The 22,481-nt window shown below is 35.9% G+C and overlaps 1 protein-coding gene across 1 annotated transcript in view; it reads right to left on the reverse strand.

Moving 5' to 3' along the window:
* The window catches only part of grm4 (glutamate receptor, metabotropic 4), an 83,705-nt gene that overhangs the window by 4,877 nt on the left and 56,347 nt on the right, over window positions 1–22,481 (reverse strand). The window contains exons 3-7 of the mRNA XM_020929526.2: window positions 10,023–10,158; window positions 8,293–8,447; window positions 7,816–7,956; window positions 2,854–3,054; window positions 10–146 (exon numbers count right to left, since the gene is read on the reverse strand). Coding sequence (XP_020785185.2) covers window positions 10–146; window positions 2,854–3,054; window positions 7,816–7,956; window positions 8,293–8,447; window positions 10,023–10,158 — 770 coding nt within the window. The remainder of the gene's footprint in view (window positions 1–9; window positions 147–2,853; window positions 3,055–7,815; window positions 7,957–8,292; window positions 8,448–10,022; window positions 10,159–22,481) is intronic.

The raw sequence follows: 22,481 nt of genomic DNA on the forward strand, positions 1-22,481 counted from the left end.
TATCCATACATCTAGATGGAGCTGATCAGTCCAGTGGCCGATGATCTTATACTCCATTGTTTCATTTGCAATCTGGTATTGGTAGATTTCATATCGACCTGGTGCATCTCCATTCACATTGAAGACAACAGGTGTGCCAGCTATACCTGTAAATAAAATTGCATGGGAAACTGTTTATTGGTTATTATTATGGGCAGAATAACAATGAGGTTGAATTTAGACTAGTGCAACATTGAATTTACAAGAGCTTAATAGATGCTGACAGCTGTGTTGTCCTGGTCCTTGGTGGAGGGCCTTGACTGCTGTCTGTTCATATTCCCATATAATTTCACACCCTTTCGTTCTACTTATTGGCCTTTTGCTTGTTATTTGTTTAGCTTTCTCTCATTGCACCGAGAAACAACAACTGTTATTTTAAGATACACTTTGGGTTCTTTGTATGACTTTTCAAACATTTTACTAATTCCCATGGCCTGTTAAAATACCTTAATTCACTTGAAATTGAAATGCACTGTTAGAAATAGGTTTATTTATAATGAATGTATACAAGTATGCAAATTTCAGTTTTATTTCTCTGATAAACGTGTTTCTTGATATATTAGTGTGTTTGTGATCATAGGTCTAATGATTTACATTTCAAACCTGGCCTGTTTGTCATGCTGGCGAGGAGCTGTCCTTGATGCATTTTAAACAGATCGATTGCTAGCAGTTGTAATGTTTAGAAAGCACCCACCATGGCAATGAAATTAAACTTGTGATGGACAGCTTTTTCAAGTTATTCAAAGTAAATTGGCAATCGTGCCTAATGAAATAAGTGGCATCAAATCACTGTGTTGAGATGCAGTGTTCTCTTTTAGTGCAGCAGGACTTGCATAAATACTTTGCTCTTAGATATTTCTAAACTGTTATATATTCAAAAGGTTTTATACCATTATATTTGGTTTCTTCTAAAATATTATGAATAGAAAAAATTATATTAAAAATCAGTACTTGACTTAATAAATGTAATGCATGTCCTTTTAACTTCACTGAAAACACACAGAATACTGCATGTTAGATTTTTCCCAGAATTTTGTAGATCATTTTTTTCAATGTTTTAAATTATCCTTTCTGCTGTGTACTAAGTCTTAAAAGCAAATCACTATTCATATAGGAATGTGTAGCAGTAACACAGATTTTTTAATAATCCCTCTTAACACACCAGTTGCAGTAAAATATATGACATTAAGACAATACTAATGAAAAACATACAAAAGTGTGGCTTGCCCAATGACAATAGCATGGTATGGCGGTAATGGAAATCTAACTGCCAAGTAGGTAGGGGTAGGTAGGGGAGCTTCTCTATCTACTCAGCTACATTCTTTCATTGGGAACTATATTTTTTATTTCCCCCAAATGAGAAGTGACCTGCTTACATAGTAATAAGCTCTGAGGAACAGGTAAACAATGTTTCGACTTTGAAGATTTGGCCTCAAGTAAAACACAGCTGAATGTTGTTCTGTTTCTCCTCTGTTTGCATTACGAATGAATGCTAACTGCTGCAAATGTGACATAATTGTCAAGTTTACTTACATTCACCCAAAATCTAAAGGTTAGATTTTAGAGTTTTTTTTCTTATCCCTCTTATTGTCTTCCTTTTATTGAGATATCTTTCAACACACATGGCTTGACATTTGTGAAATGAGATGAAAAATGAGAGATGTATGAGATAAGAAAACATTAAATTTTTATTTCTGTATACTGCTTTAGTTCTATGAAAAATAAATTACAACTAAATTGGGAAGACCATGACTAAAACAAGACTATATATAACATAACATAACATAAACATTTAAATTCCTAACATATTTGCATTTTAGGCTCTAGAGAAAAGAAAACATTTTTTATGAATCACGGTAACATGACAGACCTGCGGCTATTGTATTGTATGGCTATTGTAATGCAGATATTTTTGATAACTTAACAAAACACATTGCTTTTACAAGTACAATGAGGTATGGAAGCAACTGTATCTCTCTTGCCCATCCAACCAGGATTGGTCTCTAACAGACCCATGTTCTCTCACTTGTGCTTTTGCTAACAGTTCAGTGTATTTAGTATTCTGCAGCGCTGCCACACTTCGCTCCCCGGTTATACCCAAATACATTGCCTTGCAGTTTTACGTCCACCTACATCCACTTATTTACACCTCACTGGCTTCCTCTCACCTGTAGATCCCACTCTATAATCTTTTAAATAAATATATCCATGCCTATATATTCCCCTGTGATGAGCAGCTCCTACCTTGAGTCTGTTTAATTGCCTGAATGCTCTGACCCTGAATTCCTCAGGTGTACTGTATAATTACCTAAGGTTGTTCTGGTTCCTGTTGCCTACACATGAGTATATTTGCATATGTTTTATGTAACTTGCGATATTTAAATAATCTTAAAGAAATGTTTCCTCATCCCTGCAAAATTTTAATATCTTTTTGATGTCACAATTATATATATATATATATATATATATATATATATATATATATATATATATATATATATATATATATATATATATATATATATATTTATTTATTTATTTATTTTATTTGTCCATAATTCTTGTGATAACGCATGAGCTGAAAGAAACTTCAAATTAACCAAATTATACAATACTATGCAAAAATATTACCACAGAACAGGAGCAAGATGAAGGATAAGTAGGATGATTGAAATACAATTTTACACTCAAAAAAATATTAAGCATGGAAGGAAGTTTTATCAAAAATATAGTGAAGTTAAAATTTTAATCTTGATAGCAAATTGAGTGATGACCAGTTTCCCATCAGAAAAAATAAAGAACAAAGCTGTGCACCTGTGAAGTTTACTTCCCGAATGTACTTGAGCAGCAGTGTGCCGTTGATGGTGTCCATTTTGGAGCAGAGACCGACCTTTCCGGGACAGAGATCTTTGTGCATGTTGTGCAGAGCATGGGCCATGGAATACACTGCGTCAATGACAAACTGAACTTTTCCCTCCTGTTCATAAGAAGAGTCTTTTCCAATTCGCTCATGGTCTGAAAGCAAACACAAAACATTAGTCAGACTTCCATTACAGTCCATAAAGGCTGCTTTCAAGTGATATCATTAGATTCTAAAGGGCGCATAGTTAGAAGCTCAGAGGGAGTCGGCTTAGATCATTTTAATATTTCACTGTGATATTTTGACCTGTTTTGTGGTTGTTTATTGTCAGTAATTACTGGGCCCATATTCATTAACGTTTTACATCTTCTCAACACAAATGAACTACTGTGATGTTTAAAAATATAGCTTCAAAAATATATATAGATGTATGATATAGTTCAGTCTTGCAGCATGTGTCATTTTTGGCAGTAGATGGTGTACAGAGTTGTGACCTTAACCTCTCAAGAATCTTGTTGAATATTTTTGGATTTTCTGTTTGGACATTCCTTGTAGTGCTGCATCATATAAGTAGTCAAACTGACACTTCAAGGCAAAACATTATAATAAATTTACTTTATATGCTTTTATTTGCATTCTTATGTGGAAGAACTAAACAATAACAGCTAATGCATAAAAACATATATTGATTACACCATTGTGCTGTTCAAGAGGTTCAAATATGATGAATGCCCCTACTTATGTTTTTGTGCCTCAATCATATTAATCAAGTCTCTTTTCACAGATGGTGGTATTATTATGATTTTTATTTAATGGCAGTAATGTTCATTAAGGGTTGGATTGAAACTTGTATTCTTCTACATTGTCCAGTCTTCTGTTGGTTTTGTTGACTCAAGTTCCGGTTTCATCCCACTTTTCACATTAAAATATGGACTAAGCCCAAAACTAAACCTTTTTTTAACAATGACTAAACCATTACAGTTTTAGATACTTTTCACTAGTTTTATGATTATAGTTATTACTACAATAATTGTGTGCCCTCAGCATTGACGTGCCACATCAGATAATGCATCTGGTAATAACGAGCAGTGAGTGTGATGGAGTGGTATGGGAGCTGAGGAAGACAAAGCAAGACAGGCTGAACCATTCTTGTGTATTATTGTAATTAGTCATGACAGGTGAATATTAATCATTGCTGGGCTCGGTCAGATGCTTTGGAAATGTGTAAATCAAGCTGAGTTTCAGTTAGAGACTTAATCCCTTTTATTAGCCAACGTTCTGGTCTACGTTGAGCAGAAAAAGCCAATGTAGGGCTGAAAGATTATGTGAAATTGAATGAATATCACAATTTGAATGGTTGCAATTAGTAAAAGGTTAAAATTAAGCAAGTAATCTGAAAGAGGCCAAAATGCCCAATTTCCTGCTAAGCCTGACCATTCATTACAAGCAGGTTTTAAAATGCATGTTGTCCTTTTTCTAGGTTAGCACTTAATATTCTGCCTTTTTTCCCTTATTCATTTAAAAACTGAACTGTGAACACATCTTTTGAAAAAAAAAAAAAATAAAAAAATATATATATATATATATATATATATATATATATATATATATATATATATATATATATATATATATATATATATATATAAATGGTTTATCAAATTGTTTCATCCTAGTCCAATAAAGCGCTGTTGTGAGCAGCTCGATCATGCTGAGACTCTTTGCCTTAGGGATAAGTCTGATATAGAGCCAAAAAGTTTTTCAATACTTCATGCCTTGACTGTAATATTAACTTGTGAGTTTTTCATCACAACATCATTTGAACTCTAAACAATAAAGTTGTGAGAAAATTGGTCAAAATGGAAAAGTAGGTTGAACTGAAGATGCCATACAGAAATGAAAACGGACTGTCTGAAACCAAGGTTAAAAAAAAAAAAAAAAAGACAGAACTAAAGTAATTATTTTTGTTACTTTAACACTGCCTACAAAATAGTGTTAAACTATTTATTAATTATAGGAATTACATTGGAAAATTTGTTTTTTGCTCCTTAGTTATATAAGTATACAACTCCTATGTGCTGAAACTATTACTTGTGAATTTCCATAATTAATTAATTCATTCATTTGTATATTTATATTTAAGATTGCCCTACTAACCTTTGCTCAATCAGTAATTCCAGATCATATCTTTTTTGTATCTTGATCTCAAATCTGTGCTATCTGATCATGCTACAAAGAGTGTTTTGTTGGCAGTTGCTCAGGAAGACCCAAGAGCCAAACACAGGACCTGTTCATGTTTGTATTATTGTTATCTAGTGGATTTGTTGTTTACTTGAAGAAAGCAGTTCAGGGTCCATGATAAAGCTTTGACTATGTAGGGCTATGTACTCTGCCAACTGGCTGCAGGCGAAAGTAAAGATAGCAAAGATAGTCACATAGCTGTCAGGGGCTTTTTATTGCTCCTACCTGTCTCATCACTACATGCATACACTACACCCACTGTCTCACTGCATATTTCATCCGCGATTATGACAGCCATACAGTGTTGACTTTGCAAGTTCAGATCCTGTCTACTGCCTCCCTGTGCATTGGCTTCATCAAGCACCTTATTTAACATGTCATGCAAGGTCTATTTTCTTAGACATACTTTTAAGGCCAGTAGAAGGTGGTAAATTGTGTAGTATATGATTCTTTTCTACATGTAGCTATGAGAAAAAAACAAAACAAAACAAAAACAACCAAAAAAAAATACATCGCATGCTGATGCCCTTGTTGCTTGAAGATGTGTTAAATCTGCTTCTGATCACTCAAGTTGTTCTATCTTTGTATTTCTTCAAAGTCTCTTTTCTTTTTCCAATCTCAAAACTGAATGCTGCTTCTCAAATAAGTAGAAATATGTTGTATTTGTTGCACATAGTCCTTAATTTGTGCTTGGAATGTCAGACATTTAAGCCTTCATCTGGGAGCTGCTCCTCTGCTGCACCTGATGACTCATGGCTGTACTAATGCAGAACAGCAGAGTGGCACAGTCCTGCTATGTGATCTGCGCTACACACCTGACCCATTGACAAGACAAGGCCCACAGTAAAATGAATGGTCTATGTAATTAATTTGGTGTTGTTTTAGATAGTGCTGTAATGTGTTACAGCTACAGCTCTCACAGTGAATGTATTTATATAGTTAAGCAGGATTTTATATAATGTCATTGTGACGGATGCTGTCCTCGTTGTTTTTTTTCCTTGCCTCACCCCACCTCAGTTCCACCCACCCCGGATCCGCCCCGCTGATCTGCCTCACCTGGTCCGACTAATCAGCGGGGGTATAAAAGCCGGAGCCAACCCGAGAAGTGTGACGAGTGGGTCCTCTGCTGCAGCGATCTTTAGTTGTTTATTTTTGTGTTATCTCTATCTACGTTTTTGTAATAAATATCTTCTTTTTTTTCACCTCACCACGCTTCCCGTTTTGTTCCACACCCGGTTCATTTTAACCTCTTTTTCAGTTACCGTGTCACCCCCTAGGCTCCCGTGGCACGTAACAGTCATGATTAATTTTTTAATTTATAAGTATTTTATTTGAGTACAGCAATAAAAATAGAACACATGGTTTGCATGTAATTTATTCAGCATTAAATTGTGTGTATGTGTGTTTTTTATGGTTTGGTGCCTTTTTTTTTTAAACGATCTTGATCATTCATAAGTATTTTAATAGTCTACTCTGCTTTATTTGATATCTATGGACAGAAATGTTGTATAGTAACCAAATAATGTTTATATTAGCTTAATTCAAGTAGAAAGTCAAATTATGGTTGGTATAGTTATTTAGTAAATGTTCTAGTAGGAGTCGTTATTATAAAATTTGAAAAAAAAAAAAAATGTCTAGCATATGTCTGTATAGGAGCAGTGCACAGCAGCTGTTCACTGTGCACATTAGCAGTGAAGTGAAGTGACCTGTTGTTTGGAGCTACAATAGAGATACCGCTACATGGGAAACCTTGGCCTTTAGGGCAGCCGCTACAAGAGGAGTGGGAAGCAGACTGAATTTAAATTGTACAACAGCACTCAGTGCGTTGTTTCCCCAGCTCCGGAGTCAAACACGTGAAGTTGTTCTGGTGTGAAGCTGTTATAATGCACAGGCATTTGACATAAGACTTCAGTGCATGCTTGGAATTGCCATCTTTGAGAGGAGATCACAACTGTCTGTATGTGTATAATATTGAGATGGAGTAGATAAAGACATGTACTGGGAACATGCTGACTTTTGACCTGATACAATGTTGCTATATAATAAAAATATATAAATTTGATATAGAATTATTGCTTCCCATCTGAGTGCATTATTTATTCTAGAATATGAATATGGTGTCTCCTCAGGTATTCACTGTATTTGTTATATTACTAAGAGTTCTCAGTTTTTTGTTTTGTTTTGTTAATTCACAAAATAAATACATGCCCTATGAACATATTGTTTTTAGAGTTGATACACACTGGAACAGACATTCCAGTGTGGACAAGTTTTCTGCCTATGTTTAAGTGCCCAGCTGGATGAAAGCCTGGCCTGTAGAGCCCTGATTATATGACCTGAAAGCCGCTTTTTAATGGACTGATTGGATTTACCATTGATTCTTATTTGGCGCATGCGCTTCCTCTTTACACTTTTGTGACTGCAATTGTTATACCCACTTCAAATTGAACCAGCTAACCTACCCCTAATGGAGGTATTTGTTTCATTGCAAAGAAAACAATGGGTTCAAATTCAATTACCCATCATCATTATACTTAAATGAGAAAAGTGTGACTGTTATTTCCCAAATGACAAATAGATTAACTTAATGCTCTGTATACACCAGTCAATCAATATAGTGTGATGAGTTCTTTGTATTGAACAAGATTTCCTCCAGCCCTTTGAACCACACTCACTTGTGCATTTCTTGATTCCTGATCCTTTCTTCACAGCATGTCGACTTAGCTTGCACTGAAAGTTGTTCTCCCAAAACTCAGCAAACCAGATATTTCGCCGATTGTTTTCGAGTGTGCGGCTGATGAAATATCTGTCAAAACCTGCATGAAATAACATATTTTCATTCAACATTTCACCATATTGGATTACATTGGTTATTATTGTAACACTAGACAAAAAGCAAAGTGCTGTGTTCCCTGTTAGCTTTTAAAGGTAATTGAGTTATATGATATTGGCTAATGGCACCTAAACATAGTGGGTTTCACAAAAGCTCTATTTTTTTCGTTTTCTTTTACATTTCCCAAAGCCACAGCCATATTTATTAGGTTACAAAAGCTTGTAAGAGGAAATTATAATTACTGTTATTACAATCTATACATTGACAGTGAATTAATATATTTCATTATTGTACTGCCTTCTTAATTTAATAATGATACCTTTGATGGACTGGCGCTTGGGCAGGATCGTAACAGCACCTTCTGCCATTTCCTCTTGGTTCAGGATGGGGGCAATTTTGGAACCCCAGCTGTCTGAACCGACCCAGATGAAATGACCCGTCTGATTGGCCTTCTTTGCAGCTTGCAGTAGTCGCCTTGAGATAAAGACAAAGTATATTTTCACATGCACACATAGGGCTCAAAAGTAGGTTACGGCACATATTGCCATTGTTGCCCTTATACAGGTGCATAAAATTTATAACAAAAAGCCATCCCTGCTTTTGGACTCTTAAGAACTTTGGCCTTTTCTAGGACATTTTTCCTCAACCTCAAACATTTTCTTAAGGATTAATAGTTATTTTATGTTTATCTTAGAAATAATTTTATACTTTTTACCGACTTTTCTTTGAATTGATCATTTTAATTTCTTACCTTTTTATTACCTACTTTTTACTTGTAAAAATATGAGTGTTATTAGCAAATAAATTAATGAGCCATAATGTTTATGGAAACCTCAAGAAATATAAATGTTAAATCAGTAACTTCACAATACAAATCATTATTCAAGATGATTATCTCCTATTATATATACAATAAAATAGACAATGTAACAGCAACATTATAAACCTCTTGCACTTGTATCTTTACATTTACTTGAACCCCAAGCAATTGCACTCATCTCACTCTGACAGGGTTCAAGGATAGAGCAGGCATAGAGTATGAAAATCCCCCCTGGCTTTCTGTAATTACTATATATCCAGACTATTAGGCGTTATCAGGGCCGGATTAAGTCAATGAGCAATGGGGCTTTGGCCTGGTCATCGTCAGGAGACTGCCCAGTGCCTGTCCGTCTCACTGTTGCCTGGGCAACTTGGCTCTCTGCTGGGGCACAGCAGTGCAGCTCTGTGTCTGCTGTTCAGATCTTCAGCTAATTAATTTGTTCTTAATTTGGACCAGAGTCTTAATGGGAGATAATGAGTTGCAACAATGCATAGTGTGTCGGTGTTTAAAAACAGGCACTGAGTGGTTTGCTGTAGCAGTTTTTCCCATCAAGGCAAGAAGGCATCAGCTATAAGGAAACAAGATTAAAACATAACCCCATGACCTTCTCTATAATAGGTACATTTCACATTAAATTGAAGTCATATTTATCACAAGAACACTATGTTTGGTCTGCCATTTTAATTTTAATTGGCTCTAAATGCCACTCCTAAGCAACATTTGGGTGCTGAGATTCTTTGGAGACATCCACTGGGGAAATTTTTGACATTTTAATGTCAGCTGTAAAGAAGACCAGAGGGAAAGACCTTGTTCGACCTTTATAATAAATGTTAAGCCTTATGACTTTAAATCCGCATATATGAGGAACTTTGGTTATTACACTGGACTGGAGACTGAATGAGACTAGTTGGTATAGCAATGATAACAGCACCAAATATTATAAGTTCTTGGCCGTGAACTATTTCCACAGTGGACAGAATGTATGAAGTGTCTTGCCCAAGGACATAATGACCATGTGCACTTCAGTCTGGTTTGAATAGTTATATTTTAATAAATATGCATAGCACCATATTTTCTTGACCATTTTAATATTCCTCTTTGCACAAAAACAGTGAAGCACATTCCTAGTTTGTGTGAATTTTGTTCACTAAAAATGGCAATAAATTGTTTTCTCATTCTTGCATAATATTTTGTTCATGTAAAGTAATGTAAGATGATGTGTTGCATACCTGATGTCGTCCTCATTGGCAAAGATTATGACAACTCTGGCATTGGGATTCTCACTAAGTCGGCGGATGATCTTGTCAAACTCATTCAATTTGGGTTCACGTGGTATTTTTAATGACTGTGAGATGCACAGGCCACCTGTAAAGACAGATGTTATTACAAATTATATTCACTACAAAATGAATTATAAACACTGTTTCATATTTTATGATTCATATGAAAAACATATATATTTTTTTCATTTTATTTTACCATGTGCAACTTCTTCTAAATCCTGAGTAGATAGTGCTCTTTGCTTGAGCATGTATTCTTTGGTAAATTGAAATGATGAGAGACGACTGCAGCATACTAACTAACTGAATCTTAGCATTCCCTGCACATTTGAGGATAGCCGTTTTGTCACTCTGGCAAAATGCCACAGTGAGTATGTGCATGCTAATGAACTTCCCTTTCGTGACCAGTACAAAGCCTTCTCCGATGGACAATCAATGCAGGAATAATGGCCCTTAGTTCAGTCCATGACTGCTGGACCCACACCATAAAACACAGGCTCCATCTCACATATCAATGGTCTCTGAAACATGAAATATGAGTAGACGTAGGGGTGCAGTTAAATAAAGTATTATTGTGATCTGCTGTGTTAGTGGCTACATGGAATCTCTTCCGTTTGGTTCAATACAGCTCTCACTGCATGGTCTTTTGTTCAAGCCGTAAACTGTGGAGAAATTTAATGAGTTTTTCTTGCAGAGCCTGACTTTGTAGATGTATTTTCTCTGGTCATGTATGTCACTACAAACATGCCAATATTGAACTAACAAGACCCTCAATCCTCTTAACGGGCTTCTGACATGCATTCTTTGGTTTAGGCGTATTTAACTCTGCACTCACCCATGGCTTATTTGTCAGTGCACAGACAAAAGATGCATTTTTGCACTTCTAAAAATGATTAGACCAGAGTAGAAGATGCACAGTTCTATTGTGAGCATTGTCTGATTGATTTTGTGACACACTACGGTTTGGGGCCCACAAAATGTGCCAAATGAGACTTTGGCTTGGCTGAAGGCTTGGATGAATTTATTGTTGACTTTGTGCATTTTGATGATTTTGAAGCGATCCATAAAATTGTATTGTTAACCTCATGTTTGCCAGCACTGCTCTGACAAAACCCATGTGAATGTTTATCTACTGAAATTAAATACATATGTAATTTATTTTGATTCAAAATATTTTTTCTTTATTTGAGTAATTCTATATTGAGTATTTTTTTTAATATATATTGATTTTGAAGACTTGCTGTATGTTTCTGATTTCTAGAATATTATAATTGCTTGTATATTGCAAAATTTAAGCCGCACTTAAATGAAAACCAATAAAATAATGAAATCAATCATGTAAGTCAAATATTTCAATTTGATTCAAGTAAAAAATATAAACAAAAACAGATTAATGCTCTTTAACTCTTATGTTTTTTGCAGTGTAGTCTTTTTCATCCACCCCTTTCTTTTTTCTCTCTCTCTACTCTCTAGTCTCACTGACTCTATCAATCATTAGACTGTACAGTTGTTGTTGCTTTCAGTCCCCCACTCCCTCAACAGCTGCTGTGTGACGGTAGAGCACTCGTCTCCTCTCCTCTCTCTTTGCACATGAGCGGCAGGCTGCAGCATTGTTTAACCTCCGGAGAGCAGAGGCAGGGCCAGGACCAGAGTGGGCCCCTGGGAGTTTGTGCGCTCTGAACAGGGGCCTCACGGGGGCTCTCCTTAGAACCACTCTCAGCTACAAGACATGGTTGTCCTGCAAACACCATACTGCACTTTAACACTGCTTCACTTGAATGAGTGTACAGCAAACATACGTTTATCTACATTTGTAAGTAACATTTCTTTATTTGTCTTGGTTTCAATGAAGGCCTTCCATATTTTTTGTATTGGAAAGCATTTACATGAGGAAAAGTAATATTGCCTGACTCAAAGTGAACATGCCTTATTTTTTGTATTGTTAAGTTGTTCTGTATCGTTATTTAAAATACTAGAATTAGCATAATTTTTTGCTTATATTACATCAGCAATAAAATACCATGTTCAAACACAATTACAGTAGAGTATTTTATTTTCTTAACTTTTATGATTTACCTCTGTATCATCTTTAAAAAGTAATTATTTAACCAAGATTCATTAATTAAGATAACAGCTAAACTCTGATATAGATACATATGTATCTATTCATCAAATATACAAATTATTGCCTGCCCATTTTTGTTATTAAAATAACTTATTAGACTGACACAGCAGCCTGCCATTTTGACATAGTGAACACGTTATTATCTGTCAAATCACATCATCTTGGTGAAGTTGCTCTGAAATTACATTTCTCTCCATCAAGTGTCTTTAATTAAGTCAATTGCTGCCCCACTCATTACATACGTTGAATTTAATTTACCTTTATGAAACATGACACTTTGTAAGCGACAGGTTCTCATTTTTGGATTCATTTCAGTTATGGACAAAATGTAATTTAAGGCTCTTCTCCTTGTCTTCACAGCACACCTCTTCAGACCTCTTTCAGTGTCCTAATATTATATTTGAAAATATTAGGATGATGTAGCAAAAAACAAATTACCTGCAAAATAGTTCGGTGAAATCACCTCTTGAATTGCAGTTTTATGACTATAGCACTTTACATCTTACATCACATCTTTGGATGTGTATGTTTACTTTTGCCTGCAATGGTTGAATCCTCACAACTATTCACCCATGGGAGTGTCTTTGCTGATGTAAACATAGCATCCACTACTGCTTCTTCCACTCTTCCTGAGGAGCAGTCCACTGCAATGTGTATGTAATGGGCTTTTTTTAGAGAAGTAATTTGCATCTAAAACATGCATATGCTCAAGAAATGATCACTGTTAATTGCTCAGTAATACTATTTTTTACAAGCCAGTAATAAGCTTTATTCTTCTTAATTCTTTCTCCTGACCACTATCCTGAAAATGAAGACAGATCCCTTGATGCTGCCCTTCCTATCATATTGACTATATTTATAAAGCTTTTTTCATACAAAAATGTAACACAAAGTGCTTCACAATCATTACTAACAATCCCACCCTACCCCACAGCTGCTTGAACTCACACAATCATCACAACCCACACTCAGTCACAGTCTTACCTACATGTACACACAGACATATAGACTTACATGAGGCTGGGTATCTAATTGCCCTGATCTCCTCACAGGCTTTCCTATATTGCCCTGGATTCTGGATGGGTCAAATACACCACAATATTCCCAACATAGATAAGATTATGTATGTTCACAGCAAAATTGAGCTTATAAATCTATTAAATAGTAAATAATCACATTTCTATCACAGCCCAGTAACAAAACAAGGGTATTCACCGGTGGGAAGTGGGTTTGAACAAATACCAATTGAGCTACTGCTTCTCCAGCTAGCTTCAACTTAAGTTTAGTTGCTCAACCAATGAAGATTTTTTTCCCCTGAACTAAAATATATACATAGATACAATACTTTTGAGTCTTGTTCTGAGAACCCAGAACAGCGTGATAGGTTTATAAGATGACCTGTGATGTGCAACCGCATCTGGTTTATAAAGAAACTCCTCTTGCTGCCCAAGCTTTGAATTTTTATGCACTTAACAGAACAACCACTGTTCAATAATATCCACATATTGTCTGGCTGCTGACCATTAATCTAATGTACAGACCAACAAAGCTTGTTCTCAACTTGTCAACTTGCAAACTGTGGTGAAAGAATCAAAATATAAAAAAGTCAACAAGGAGGGGAGGTGATATAACTATCACATATAAATATCAGTGCCACCTTTGTGTATATTTCAAATGATTAATTCAAACAAGCCTCTACTGTTTTCTCCTCATTCCATCAAATACATGCAGAGATGTTCTTAGACCCCTGAGTGGCTTGAAAATGGACGGAATCACAGGGGAATCACAAACTTTTAAACTTTTAATGGAAATTAAAATATGTCCAATTTTAAAAATGAGCTTTTGATCTCTTTTCTCAGCTTGTGTTTTCCATAGGAATACAATTCATCAGCACAGAAAACACACTGCAGAAATGAATATCTACATGATGTCTTAAGCAGTTGACAAATTAATGTTTTCCCTATTTTAACTGCAGTTTGTATTGGAAGACACATGAAATAGAAAATCACAACATGCAAACACCAAATATTGCCTAACTAAATATTTTTTTTACCAAGTACCACAAGATTTCCAACTACAGTAGGTTCGCAACAGGCCTACTAGTCCTAGCCTATTCATCCAGGCAAATAATTTAGAAACCCACAAGAGTAATCCTTCTATTACTGTGCATATGGACTAACCCAAAAGGGTGCACAGCATAATAAAATTGTGTTACAAATAAAATTGTCTATAGATAAAGACTGGAGCTGCAGAGGATCATTCATATTAGAAGAAGCCCACTGGTCCAGAACTAAAATGACTTGAGTTTTAAGATAACATTTCAGTCATAAAGATATTACTCTTTTGGAGGGCAAGTTTAGACCAGGCTCATGTGATTAAGTTAAGTTCTTGTTCTAGACCAGTGTGAAGTGTCCTGAAGCAGCCACTAAATTCTCTCTAGCCCCTGAGGTGAAGTTCTGTCACAGGCTCACACCTCACTGGCCAGGCTGTGGGGACATAAAAATGAATTTCTCCCTCCAGGGATCAATTACACTATAATACCCCGTCATAATTATTATAGAAGGCCCTACAGAAAACCCCTGACTACCAAATTCCATCATTCTTGCATTAAAAAGGATAGCCTAGTTTAATTTAGCAGGGATATATAATGTGGTCATAACTGTACATTTTGTTGGTCAATTTGTCTTTGTAGCAGGTGTCTGTATGTGATTTATACTATTATGAGTAAATAGGATTTTCACACAGCTCCTCAAAGTGAATTTGGCCACAACCCTATTATAGCGCAGACAGTGGGAGATATAGACAGCGCCTGTGTGTAATATGACTAGACTGAGGTTCAGTGTTGTGTGCAGTTGGGAGAATGAGACTGAACAGGATTTAATGCGAGCAGAGTCAAGCGTCTCCCTCCAGATTTCACTATGCCTGCACATTCTGGATGTCTGGTTGGTTGTGTAAATATTGCTTATGAAACATGGTACCAGTGGTTTAAATAAAAAATAAAAAAGATAAACTGGGTTAAACTGAACTGGGTTAACCAAATAGGCCATTTTGCACCTGAATGTTAAAAATAATCAGCAAACTTATATGTTAGCATAGTAATGTAATTTATTATAATTATCTAAAATCTAGAACTAGAATAGCTACACTACATATATATATATATATATATATATATATATATATATATATTTTTTTTTTTTTTTTCTTTCATAGAAAAACTATAACTACACCTACTCAATAAATATGACAATCTTGCTTTTACTGTTCATCACATTACAGTCTCTATATCACATTAATTATATTCTGCTAAGAATAGCACTCTTTCTTTATCTATAACTGACCTTTCCTGAAGGGTTCGACACAATCAGACATCTATTTTTGAATTACACAGCCTATTAACCAACACGTCAGTGATAAAAGCCAAATACTTACTATTCTAAGTCTAGAGAATACCATAATCTGAAAATGACGAGAGCTCTCTATGCTTTCAAAGGTCAAGTCTGACATTTTACATTTTGTCTAGATTGGCCTGATTGGACCTCTTGTCTTTTGAATTTTGCGGTGTAATTTTGTAAAGTGGCTCAGTTGAATATTTGGGTATCAAAGGAGCATGAGATGAAACAAAATGATAGGAAGCAATTTTTCCAAGCATTGTGTGTAGTGTTTTAAAATGGATTTCAGAAGTACTCAAGGGGAGATGCTCTGATGCTAATAAGAATGATATCTGCATGGTGACGTGTGAAATTAGATTGCAAAGACTATGATGACTGTGATGGATCAGTCTTTTGAATCAAATCTGTCTGGCTTTAGCACAAACCATGACACTGGGTTTTTTTAGGTCCTTAATTGCTTGTACTATATTTCAAATCAAAAGTCTGTAGTAATTAGCAGCATTTATATAGGCCGGGAGCCAGGTCCACCCCTCAGGATGTTTTTTGCTACCTTTTTTTCACTATTATTTCCTGCTATATTATATCTCGGGCCATCACGAGTTGATAGGGACCAACCCCAACTCGGCCCCGTTTGCTAATATGACTGTATAATGCATGTTTCATCGATTAAGGCATTAAGTATTTCCTCTTGAAATTATGATTTTGTTCACTCGAACCCCTACTTCAGTATCACAAGGCCTAATATTTGTTGGTTGTACACATAAATGCATAGCTGCCTTAACCAATTTTCATTTCTCTAATTTTGAGATGCTAAGTTACCTCTGAGTGTAGGCCTATATTGACCTCTGTAACTGAGCTTTAACATCGCCAAGCTTTAAGTTGCCCTTACATTTGACTCTTGGTCTCTTAGATTAAGAAAGTCCTGCAACTAGTACTGATGAATTTGCAAACAGTCTGTGAATGTTTACAAGGCAACATCAGGTTGTTACTATAGTTACTCTAAAGCTTTGGGAGTTGATGGATCAACTCAAGGCATTTGTTGGCATAGCTATTTTCTTAAGCTAAACAGTAACCAATCATGGTGTTACTTCTGTCAGAATTCTGGCCTGATAGGGGAGCCCTGAGCCCCTGAGGGAGCTGGACACACTCATTTGTCCCACAGAGCAGAGGGCAGGCCATGGAGCTCTGCTCTTACTGCTCATTTTTTAGGTTCTTTGAAAGGACATATATATATACATAAGTCTGTTTTTTGAAATACTAGTGTAGCTCAAGTAATGTATGCATGTATGATCTAAAAACCTCATAGCTGACATGACATTTTCCATTCTAAATGCCTCTAGGACTGCATTTACTGGCACACTGGAAGGTGAAGCAGTCTGTACCTAAAATGAGATCTGGATTACTGAAGCATGCACAAATGAAATGTAACTCCAAATATATTGTGGATATGGATTACAAATAAGGTAGTCGAGAAAAATATATGCCCTTTGTGGCCAGAGCCTGATCTCATAAGCTAAGCAGGGTTGGGCCTGGTTAGTACTTTGATGGGAGACTGCTGTGAATACCAGGTGCCACAGTGTTACCTGCCCTGCCAGAACCACATGCTTTGACAAAACATTATGAGGATGAGTGCATCTGGACCTGCATCCTATCTCCTCAATTCATAGGGTGTGACTGACAGGCAGATTAACCAATTAGAGGGACACATGTTCCATTTGTGTTTTAAACAAACATGGCTGGGAAAAGGGAAAAAACTATTTAAATCTCAAATTAGGACAGAGGTTTTTCATGACTCTTCTTGATTCGAACAGAATGTTGAAGGGATTAGCTGATCAGGCAAACACAGTGGGGTGCTGGTAGAAAAGGATGTGTCCTTAGGCAAGGCACTTCACCCAAATTGCCTAGTATGAATACGGGGTGTGAATTTTTGTGGTGTTTGGAGGGGCTGATTGGCAGCTGTGGCTACAATAATATCTTATCACCATTGAGTATGGACTGCATGAATAATGCATGAAACTGTAAAGTGAATTTTATCCTTTGGAAAAGCACTACATAAGACTAATTAATGCATTATTACTATAATGTATGTACTCTGTTGCAAAAGTTTTTTGTTTTGTATTTGCATAATATGTTTACACCATTGGGGTGTAAACATATTATTTACACATTACATTTGTGCATTAAAAAACAAGTACTTATCAAAGTTTGCAAAGCAAAGCAAAGGCCTTAGAAGCAAGAGAACACAGATCTCAATTCTGACTTTTCTCTTGCACTGTCTTGTACTTTTACATGACAGTATTAATAGCTCATGGCATTTAAATTCCAAAGCACCCCATTAAAAAGGTTTAAATCTTTTGGCATGACCCCAAGACTCACAGAACATTAAGACTACCACTTTTCACATTGTTCTAAGCTGTATAACTTTTTGTCGCTGTGGCCCCTTTTAACAGTTTTGCCTAAGTGCATCTTGTCTGTTCAGCTTTTCGACAGCAACATGACAGCAGCATCTGGGGCAAGTATGAGTTTGATTTTAAAATTGACTGAATGGCTTCTCAGAGGAGGTGATTTACAAATCAAAGAGAGGCCTCGGAGCACTGTGAAATGAGCTTTCCCGGCTCATGCTAAAGTGACACACCTGACAACCATAGGACTGCTCTCTGCTACCCAAATGCTATTCATCCACTATAGTTGTAGCGAAGTAAAGCAATGTAATGTATTTCTGCTTTTATTCATGAGGCAGTCAACATAATCTATTCTTCCTTTGCCATCATTAACTTTCTCAAACATGGAAAATGCCAGTATGTTATGATCGATAAGTAAAATAGTGTAACCTTGTCTCGGAAAATATGGGAAATCTGCCCTTCAGATCTGATAAATGGCACTCTAGTGTGGCTGACATTTTTCTATGTAACCTGCCAGCAGCTTTTTGTAAACACACATATGAAAAAAAAATGCAGCTTGGTGAGAAGTAGTAAAAGTAGATGTAAAAGCAATATTGTCACTAATACAAAAAAATACAAAACTTGCCGTGTGTGCAATTAGGTGAATAAAATAAACAGAAAGATTTAATCATTGCGAGCTGTGAACTCTCAGAAACAAGCAGCTTAAGTTACCTCTAAAAGCCTTTTTTGGGTTTTTTGCCATATTTTTTGCTAGTTCATAATATTTTTTGACATTTAAAGAGCCACAGAGCAGACAATCATTCACTTGTGACATTTATTCCTTTTTACATTTACATATCTGAATACCTTGCCTTACCTGGTACATGGTTAGAATTTGTTGATCATTTTGGTAAAGCAGAAAAAAGTTGAAGAACATTTACAAAACTTAATATATGAGTTCTGTTCAGCTATGCTCAACTTTTTCTACACAATCAAACTGAGCCAGGGTTTACCATGGCCTTATAAAACCCTGTACCTCCTTGAAGGTTTATCCATTTATTGTAGTGATAAAGTGAGTTCACCTTAAATATTGCCTCTAGCAAGCCCCTGGACAGGCTTGTGTATGAGCCAGAACAGCATCCCAGGGCCTCACAAACTACAGAAGACACAGTAATGAACAACCCCCAGAAGGATTGGCCTATTGTTCTGCTATAAGCCATCTAAATTCTCACTTGTCTTGTATCAAGACATCTGACACTCCTGTGAAAATTGTTGCACTTTCACACTCTTCCATCACTTCGGGTTCACCTTAGGATTTGTCATACAAAACATAAGATTTTTGTTGAAACTTTAACACTGATTGTCATCCTGCTCAAAGCAACAAAATACATTTATGGAGTAAAAGTTTGATTGATGAGAAGTCATTCTTGGGACACTAGTATAATTGGTGGGATCTGAGTCCATTCAGAACAGAATAACAGCTACATCTCTGCCTGCCACAGGACAATAAGTGCCTTATTATCATCTAGTATTACTCAGAAGTGACTAATGAATAATTACTGAGAAAAACTTGTAAGAGACCACGTACCATGTAAGAGACATACACTATATATAGTATCATTGCAATTATTAGAATGTAAGAAGCACACTAACTGCACAGCTGCCTATTTTTATTTCTTTTTTTTACTTTACACAAAATGTTTACTGGAAATACATGGTTCAGTTTTTGTTGAGTAAAAGTTATATATATATATATATACAATATGCAAATGAGAGAGCTGTAGTGTCTTGACAATTGCCTTGTGCACACCTGCAGCCCCAAATCCTTCAGTGGTTTTCAAGCCGTGAGAGGAAACCAGATCCAGGTGGTTGAATGCAACATAAAGCAAAGTGAGCATCTGACAATTTTACAGACATAAAACCATCTTCAAACTACTGCAAAGTGCTAATCAAACAAATCCAGCGTAATGAGCAATAAAAAGGTTCTTTGAACAAATTCAGTTACGGTGTGAGAGGAATTAAAGGGAAGAAGTTGGTTAAATCTCTATTCAATTTTTTATTGGATATTCTGCAATTATTATAACAGCAATTACTAGGTGACTAATTTATTTCATACCTCTTTTGTCACAGCTTAAGCTTAGACTGTCACTTTGCCGTTTTGAATGACATAATGACAGTATTTTCACAACAGTATTTTCATAACAATTGAGCAGAAATAATTCCTTTGAAAAAAAAGTTGTTTCTGTACAAAAGTTCAAATATAGAAAGAAAATTTAAACTATTTGTATTTGTTAATTTTTGTTGTCTTTGGTCAAAATCTATAAAACTCCTTTGTCAACATGATTTCAACCCCCACACCAACTCTATGTTATGGCTAATTGTCAAAATGGCTGCAATATTTTATAATACAAATTTCCCAAATCAAACACAAAAGATCTGTAATTTTCCCAAACTGCTATTCTGACAATAGACACTTTGGGTTAATAAGTATTCACATCATTCCTCTTGACATTTCGCTCGTGACAAAGGGTGCAGCGTGCAACCTTCATTTTTGACATTTGCATGATCTTGCTGTGCACTGTCACTGCCCCCTCTCTCCCCTGCCATTATTTAAATCCAATCTTATTCATTATCATTTCAAATTTGCTCTTACAACTAATGCTACATGACACTGTTTGTGTATCAATTTGACATATTCCAAATTGGGATGCACACGTTTGACATTTCGCTTCACTAGTTGAATAGACTTGACCCTCATGTGTAAGATTCAACAAATGGAATTAAATGTGGATAATTGAGAGGCTATAATTTCTTGGAAGGATGGAGGAAATATGTTGACAGCCCATGTTGCTATCTTACCGTACATAATATTGTTATATATTATACTTGTATAGTGTTATGTTAAGTTTAAGTCTGTTTTCTAATACTTATTTAAATCCAAGGCCTGAAGATGGAAATTAGCAATTTTGCTATAACCTGGCTTAAATGTATGAACTCTTTGTGTAACTAAATATATTGTCATTTTTGAGTTCCTATTTCTTTTTTCTTGCTGTTCTTGAACAGTGTGCGGCAGCATCTCCCAATTGTGGGACAAATAAAGGTTCTCTTGTCTTATCTTGTCTTAATAGACCCCTAACTTGAATCATCCTCATAATGGATTTACAATTTAATCCCAGTTGAAGTTCGATTGGAGTGAATAGAAAAGAATAAACTTTCTCTGGACTATTCTACAGTATGGCATTAAACTTCTCTATATTGCATTTAATTAGAGGTGTTTTTATTGCTCAAATAAAAAATAAAAAAAAACACTGAAAACATATTTTCTTGTGACTGTGAACAAGGTTGCATCTCCACAAATTTTACTTGTAAATTGGCCTGGTGGTATCGCCTCATTGTGTCCATAGAGATAGATGCTTTCAATGCCATACTGTGAAACTGTGGGTAAAGCAATAAAATCTCCATTGAAACAACTAGATAGCAGGCCCTTCACCATAAATGCTCTTAAAGTTTCATATAAGCACATGTGAGTGCATGATACTTAAATAAAAATATTAATTATTAATTCATTCCCAATGTGACCAGACACAGAAGTGGGGGATGAGATATGCATTAAAAACTATGACAATTGGATTTATGATGCTTGCTTAAGAAAATGTGTCTGACAACTGGGAGCAAACTGTTCAGTATTGCTAATCTTCCCGCAGTCTGCCATTTATTCTGTTTCCAAAATGAATGATGTTAGCTGTTCTGTGACATCTCTCAACTCACACTGTTTTAATGCACACAATTCTGCATGGTCACTTATCCAGAAACATGGCAGTTCTCATCTTCATAATTGTTATTCTCCCCTTTTGAGTCTGAGTTCACGCTTGCTCTCCCCACAACACAAAAGGTTATTTGCTCCCTCCTCTGAGATATCGACTGCCCCAGTGTCAAACGGTTTCCGCTCCACAGTACTGAAACTCCAGCTCCGCCGCTCCGATCAAACGCTGGCTGCTGCTCCACGTTAATTTGCTTTCCACTTGAAAGACCAGTGAGCTATGATCACATCATGCAGATTGTGCTGCCAGCAGGATGCCGTGTCATCGAACAAAGCACCTGCCCTGCCAGTTCACACCCACACAGCCACTTGCACTGCGCATTTAGTGACTATATTGATCTGCTTTCTAAGTAAATCAGATCATAAGTATTGGAAATGCCATTTACTCAATTCAAGATAAAGTCTTTGTTGAATAGTGACACAAAATACTTAATAAATACTTTAGTAAGGTTATCTTTGTCTTTTGAAATTTATGTTATGTCATCTTGAGAAAATTATGCTGTGGCAAGAAACAACACTATGTTCCCTTACTGAGCAGCTGTACTGTTGATGCTTAGACCTAACAAGCATATTGTGTAAGGGTCAGTACTGCCATCTGTGCATACTCATTGCATCTAGACTAAAATGTAGATAATGCATAGTGTGGTAGCTTTGAAACTGTACATATATTCAGTGATCAGATGAAATATG

This window comes from Boleophthalmus pectinirostris, unplaced genomic scaffold, assembly GCF_026225935.1.
Source record: "Boleophthalmus pectinirostris isolate CB_2022bp ecotype Guang Dong unplaced genomic scaffold, ASM2622593v1 HiC_scaffold_8, whole genome shotgun sequence".
NCBI lineage: Eukaryota > Metazoa > Chordata > Actinopteri > Gobiiformes > Gobiidae > Boleophthalmus > Boleophthalmus pectinirostris.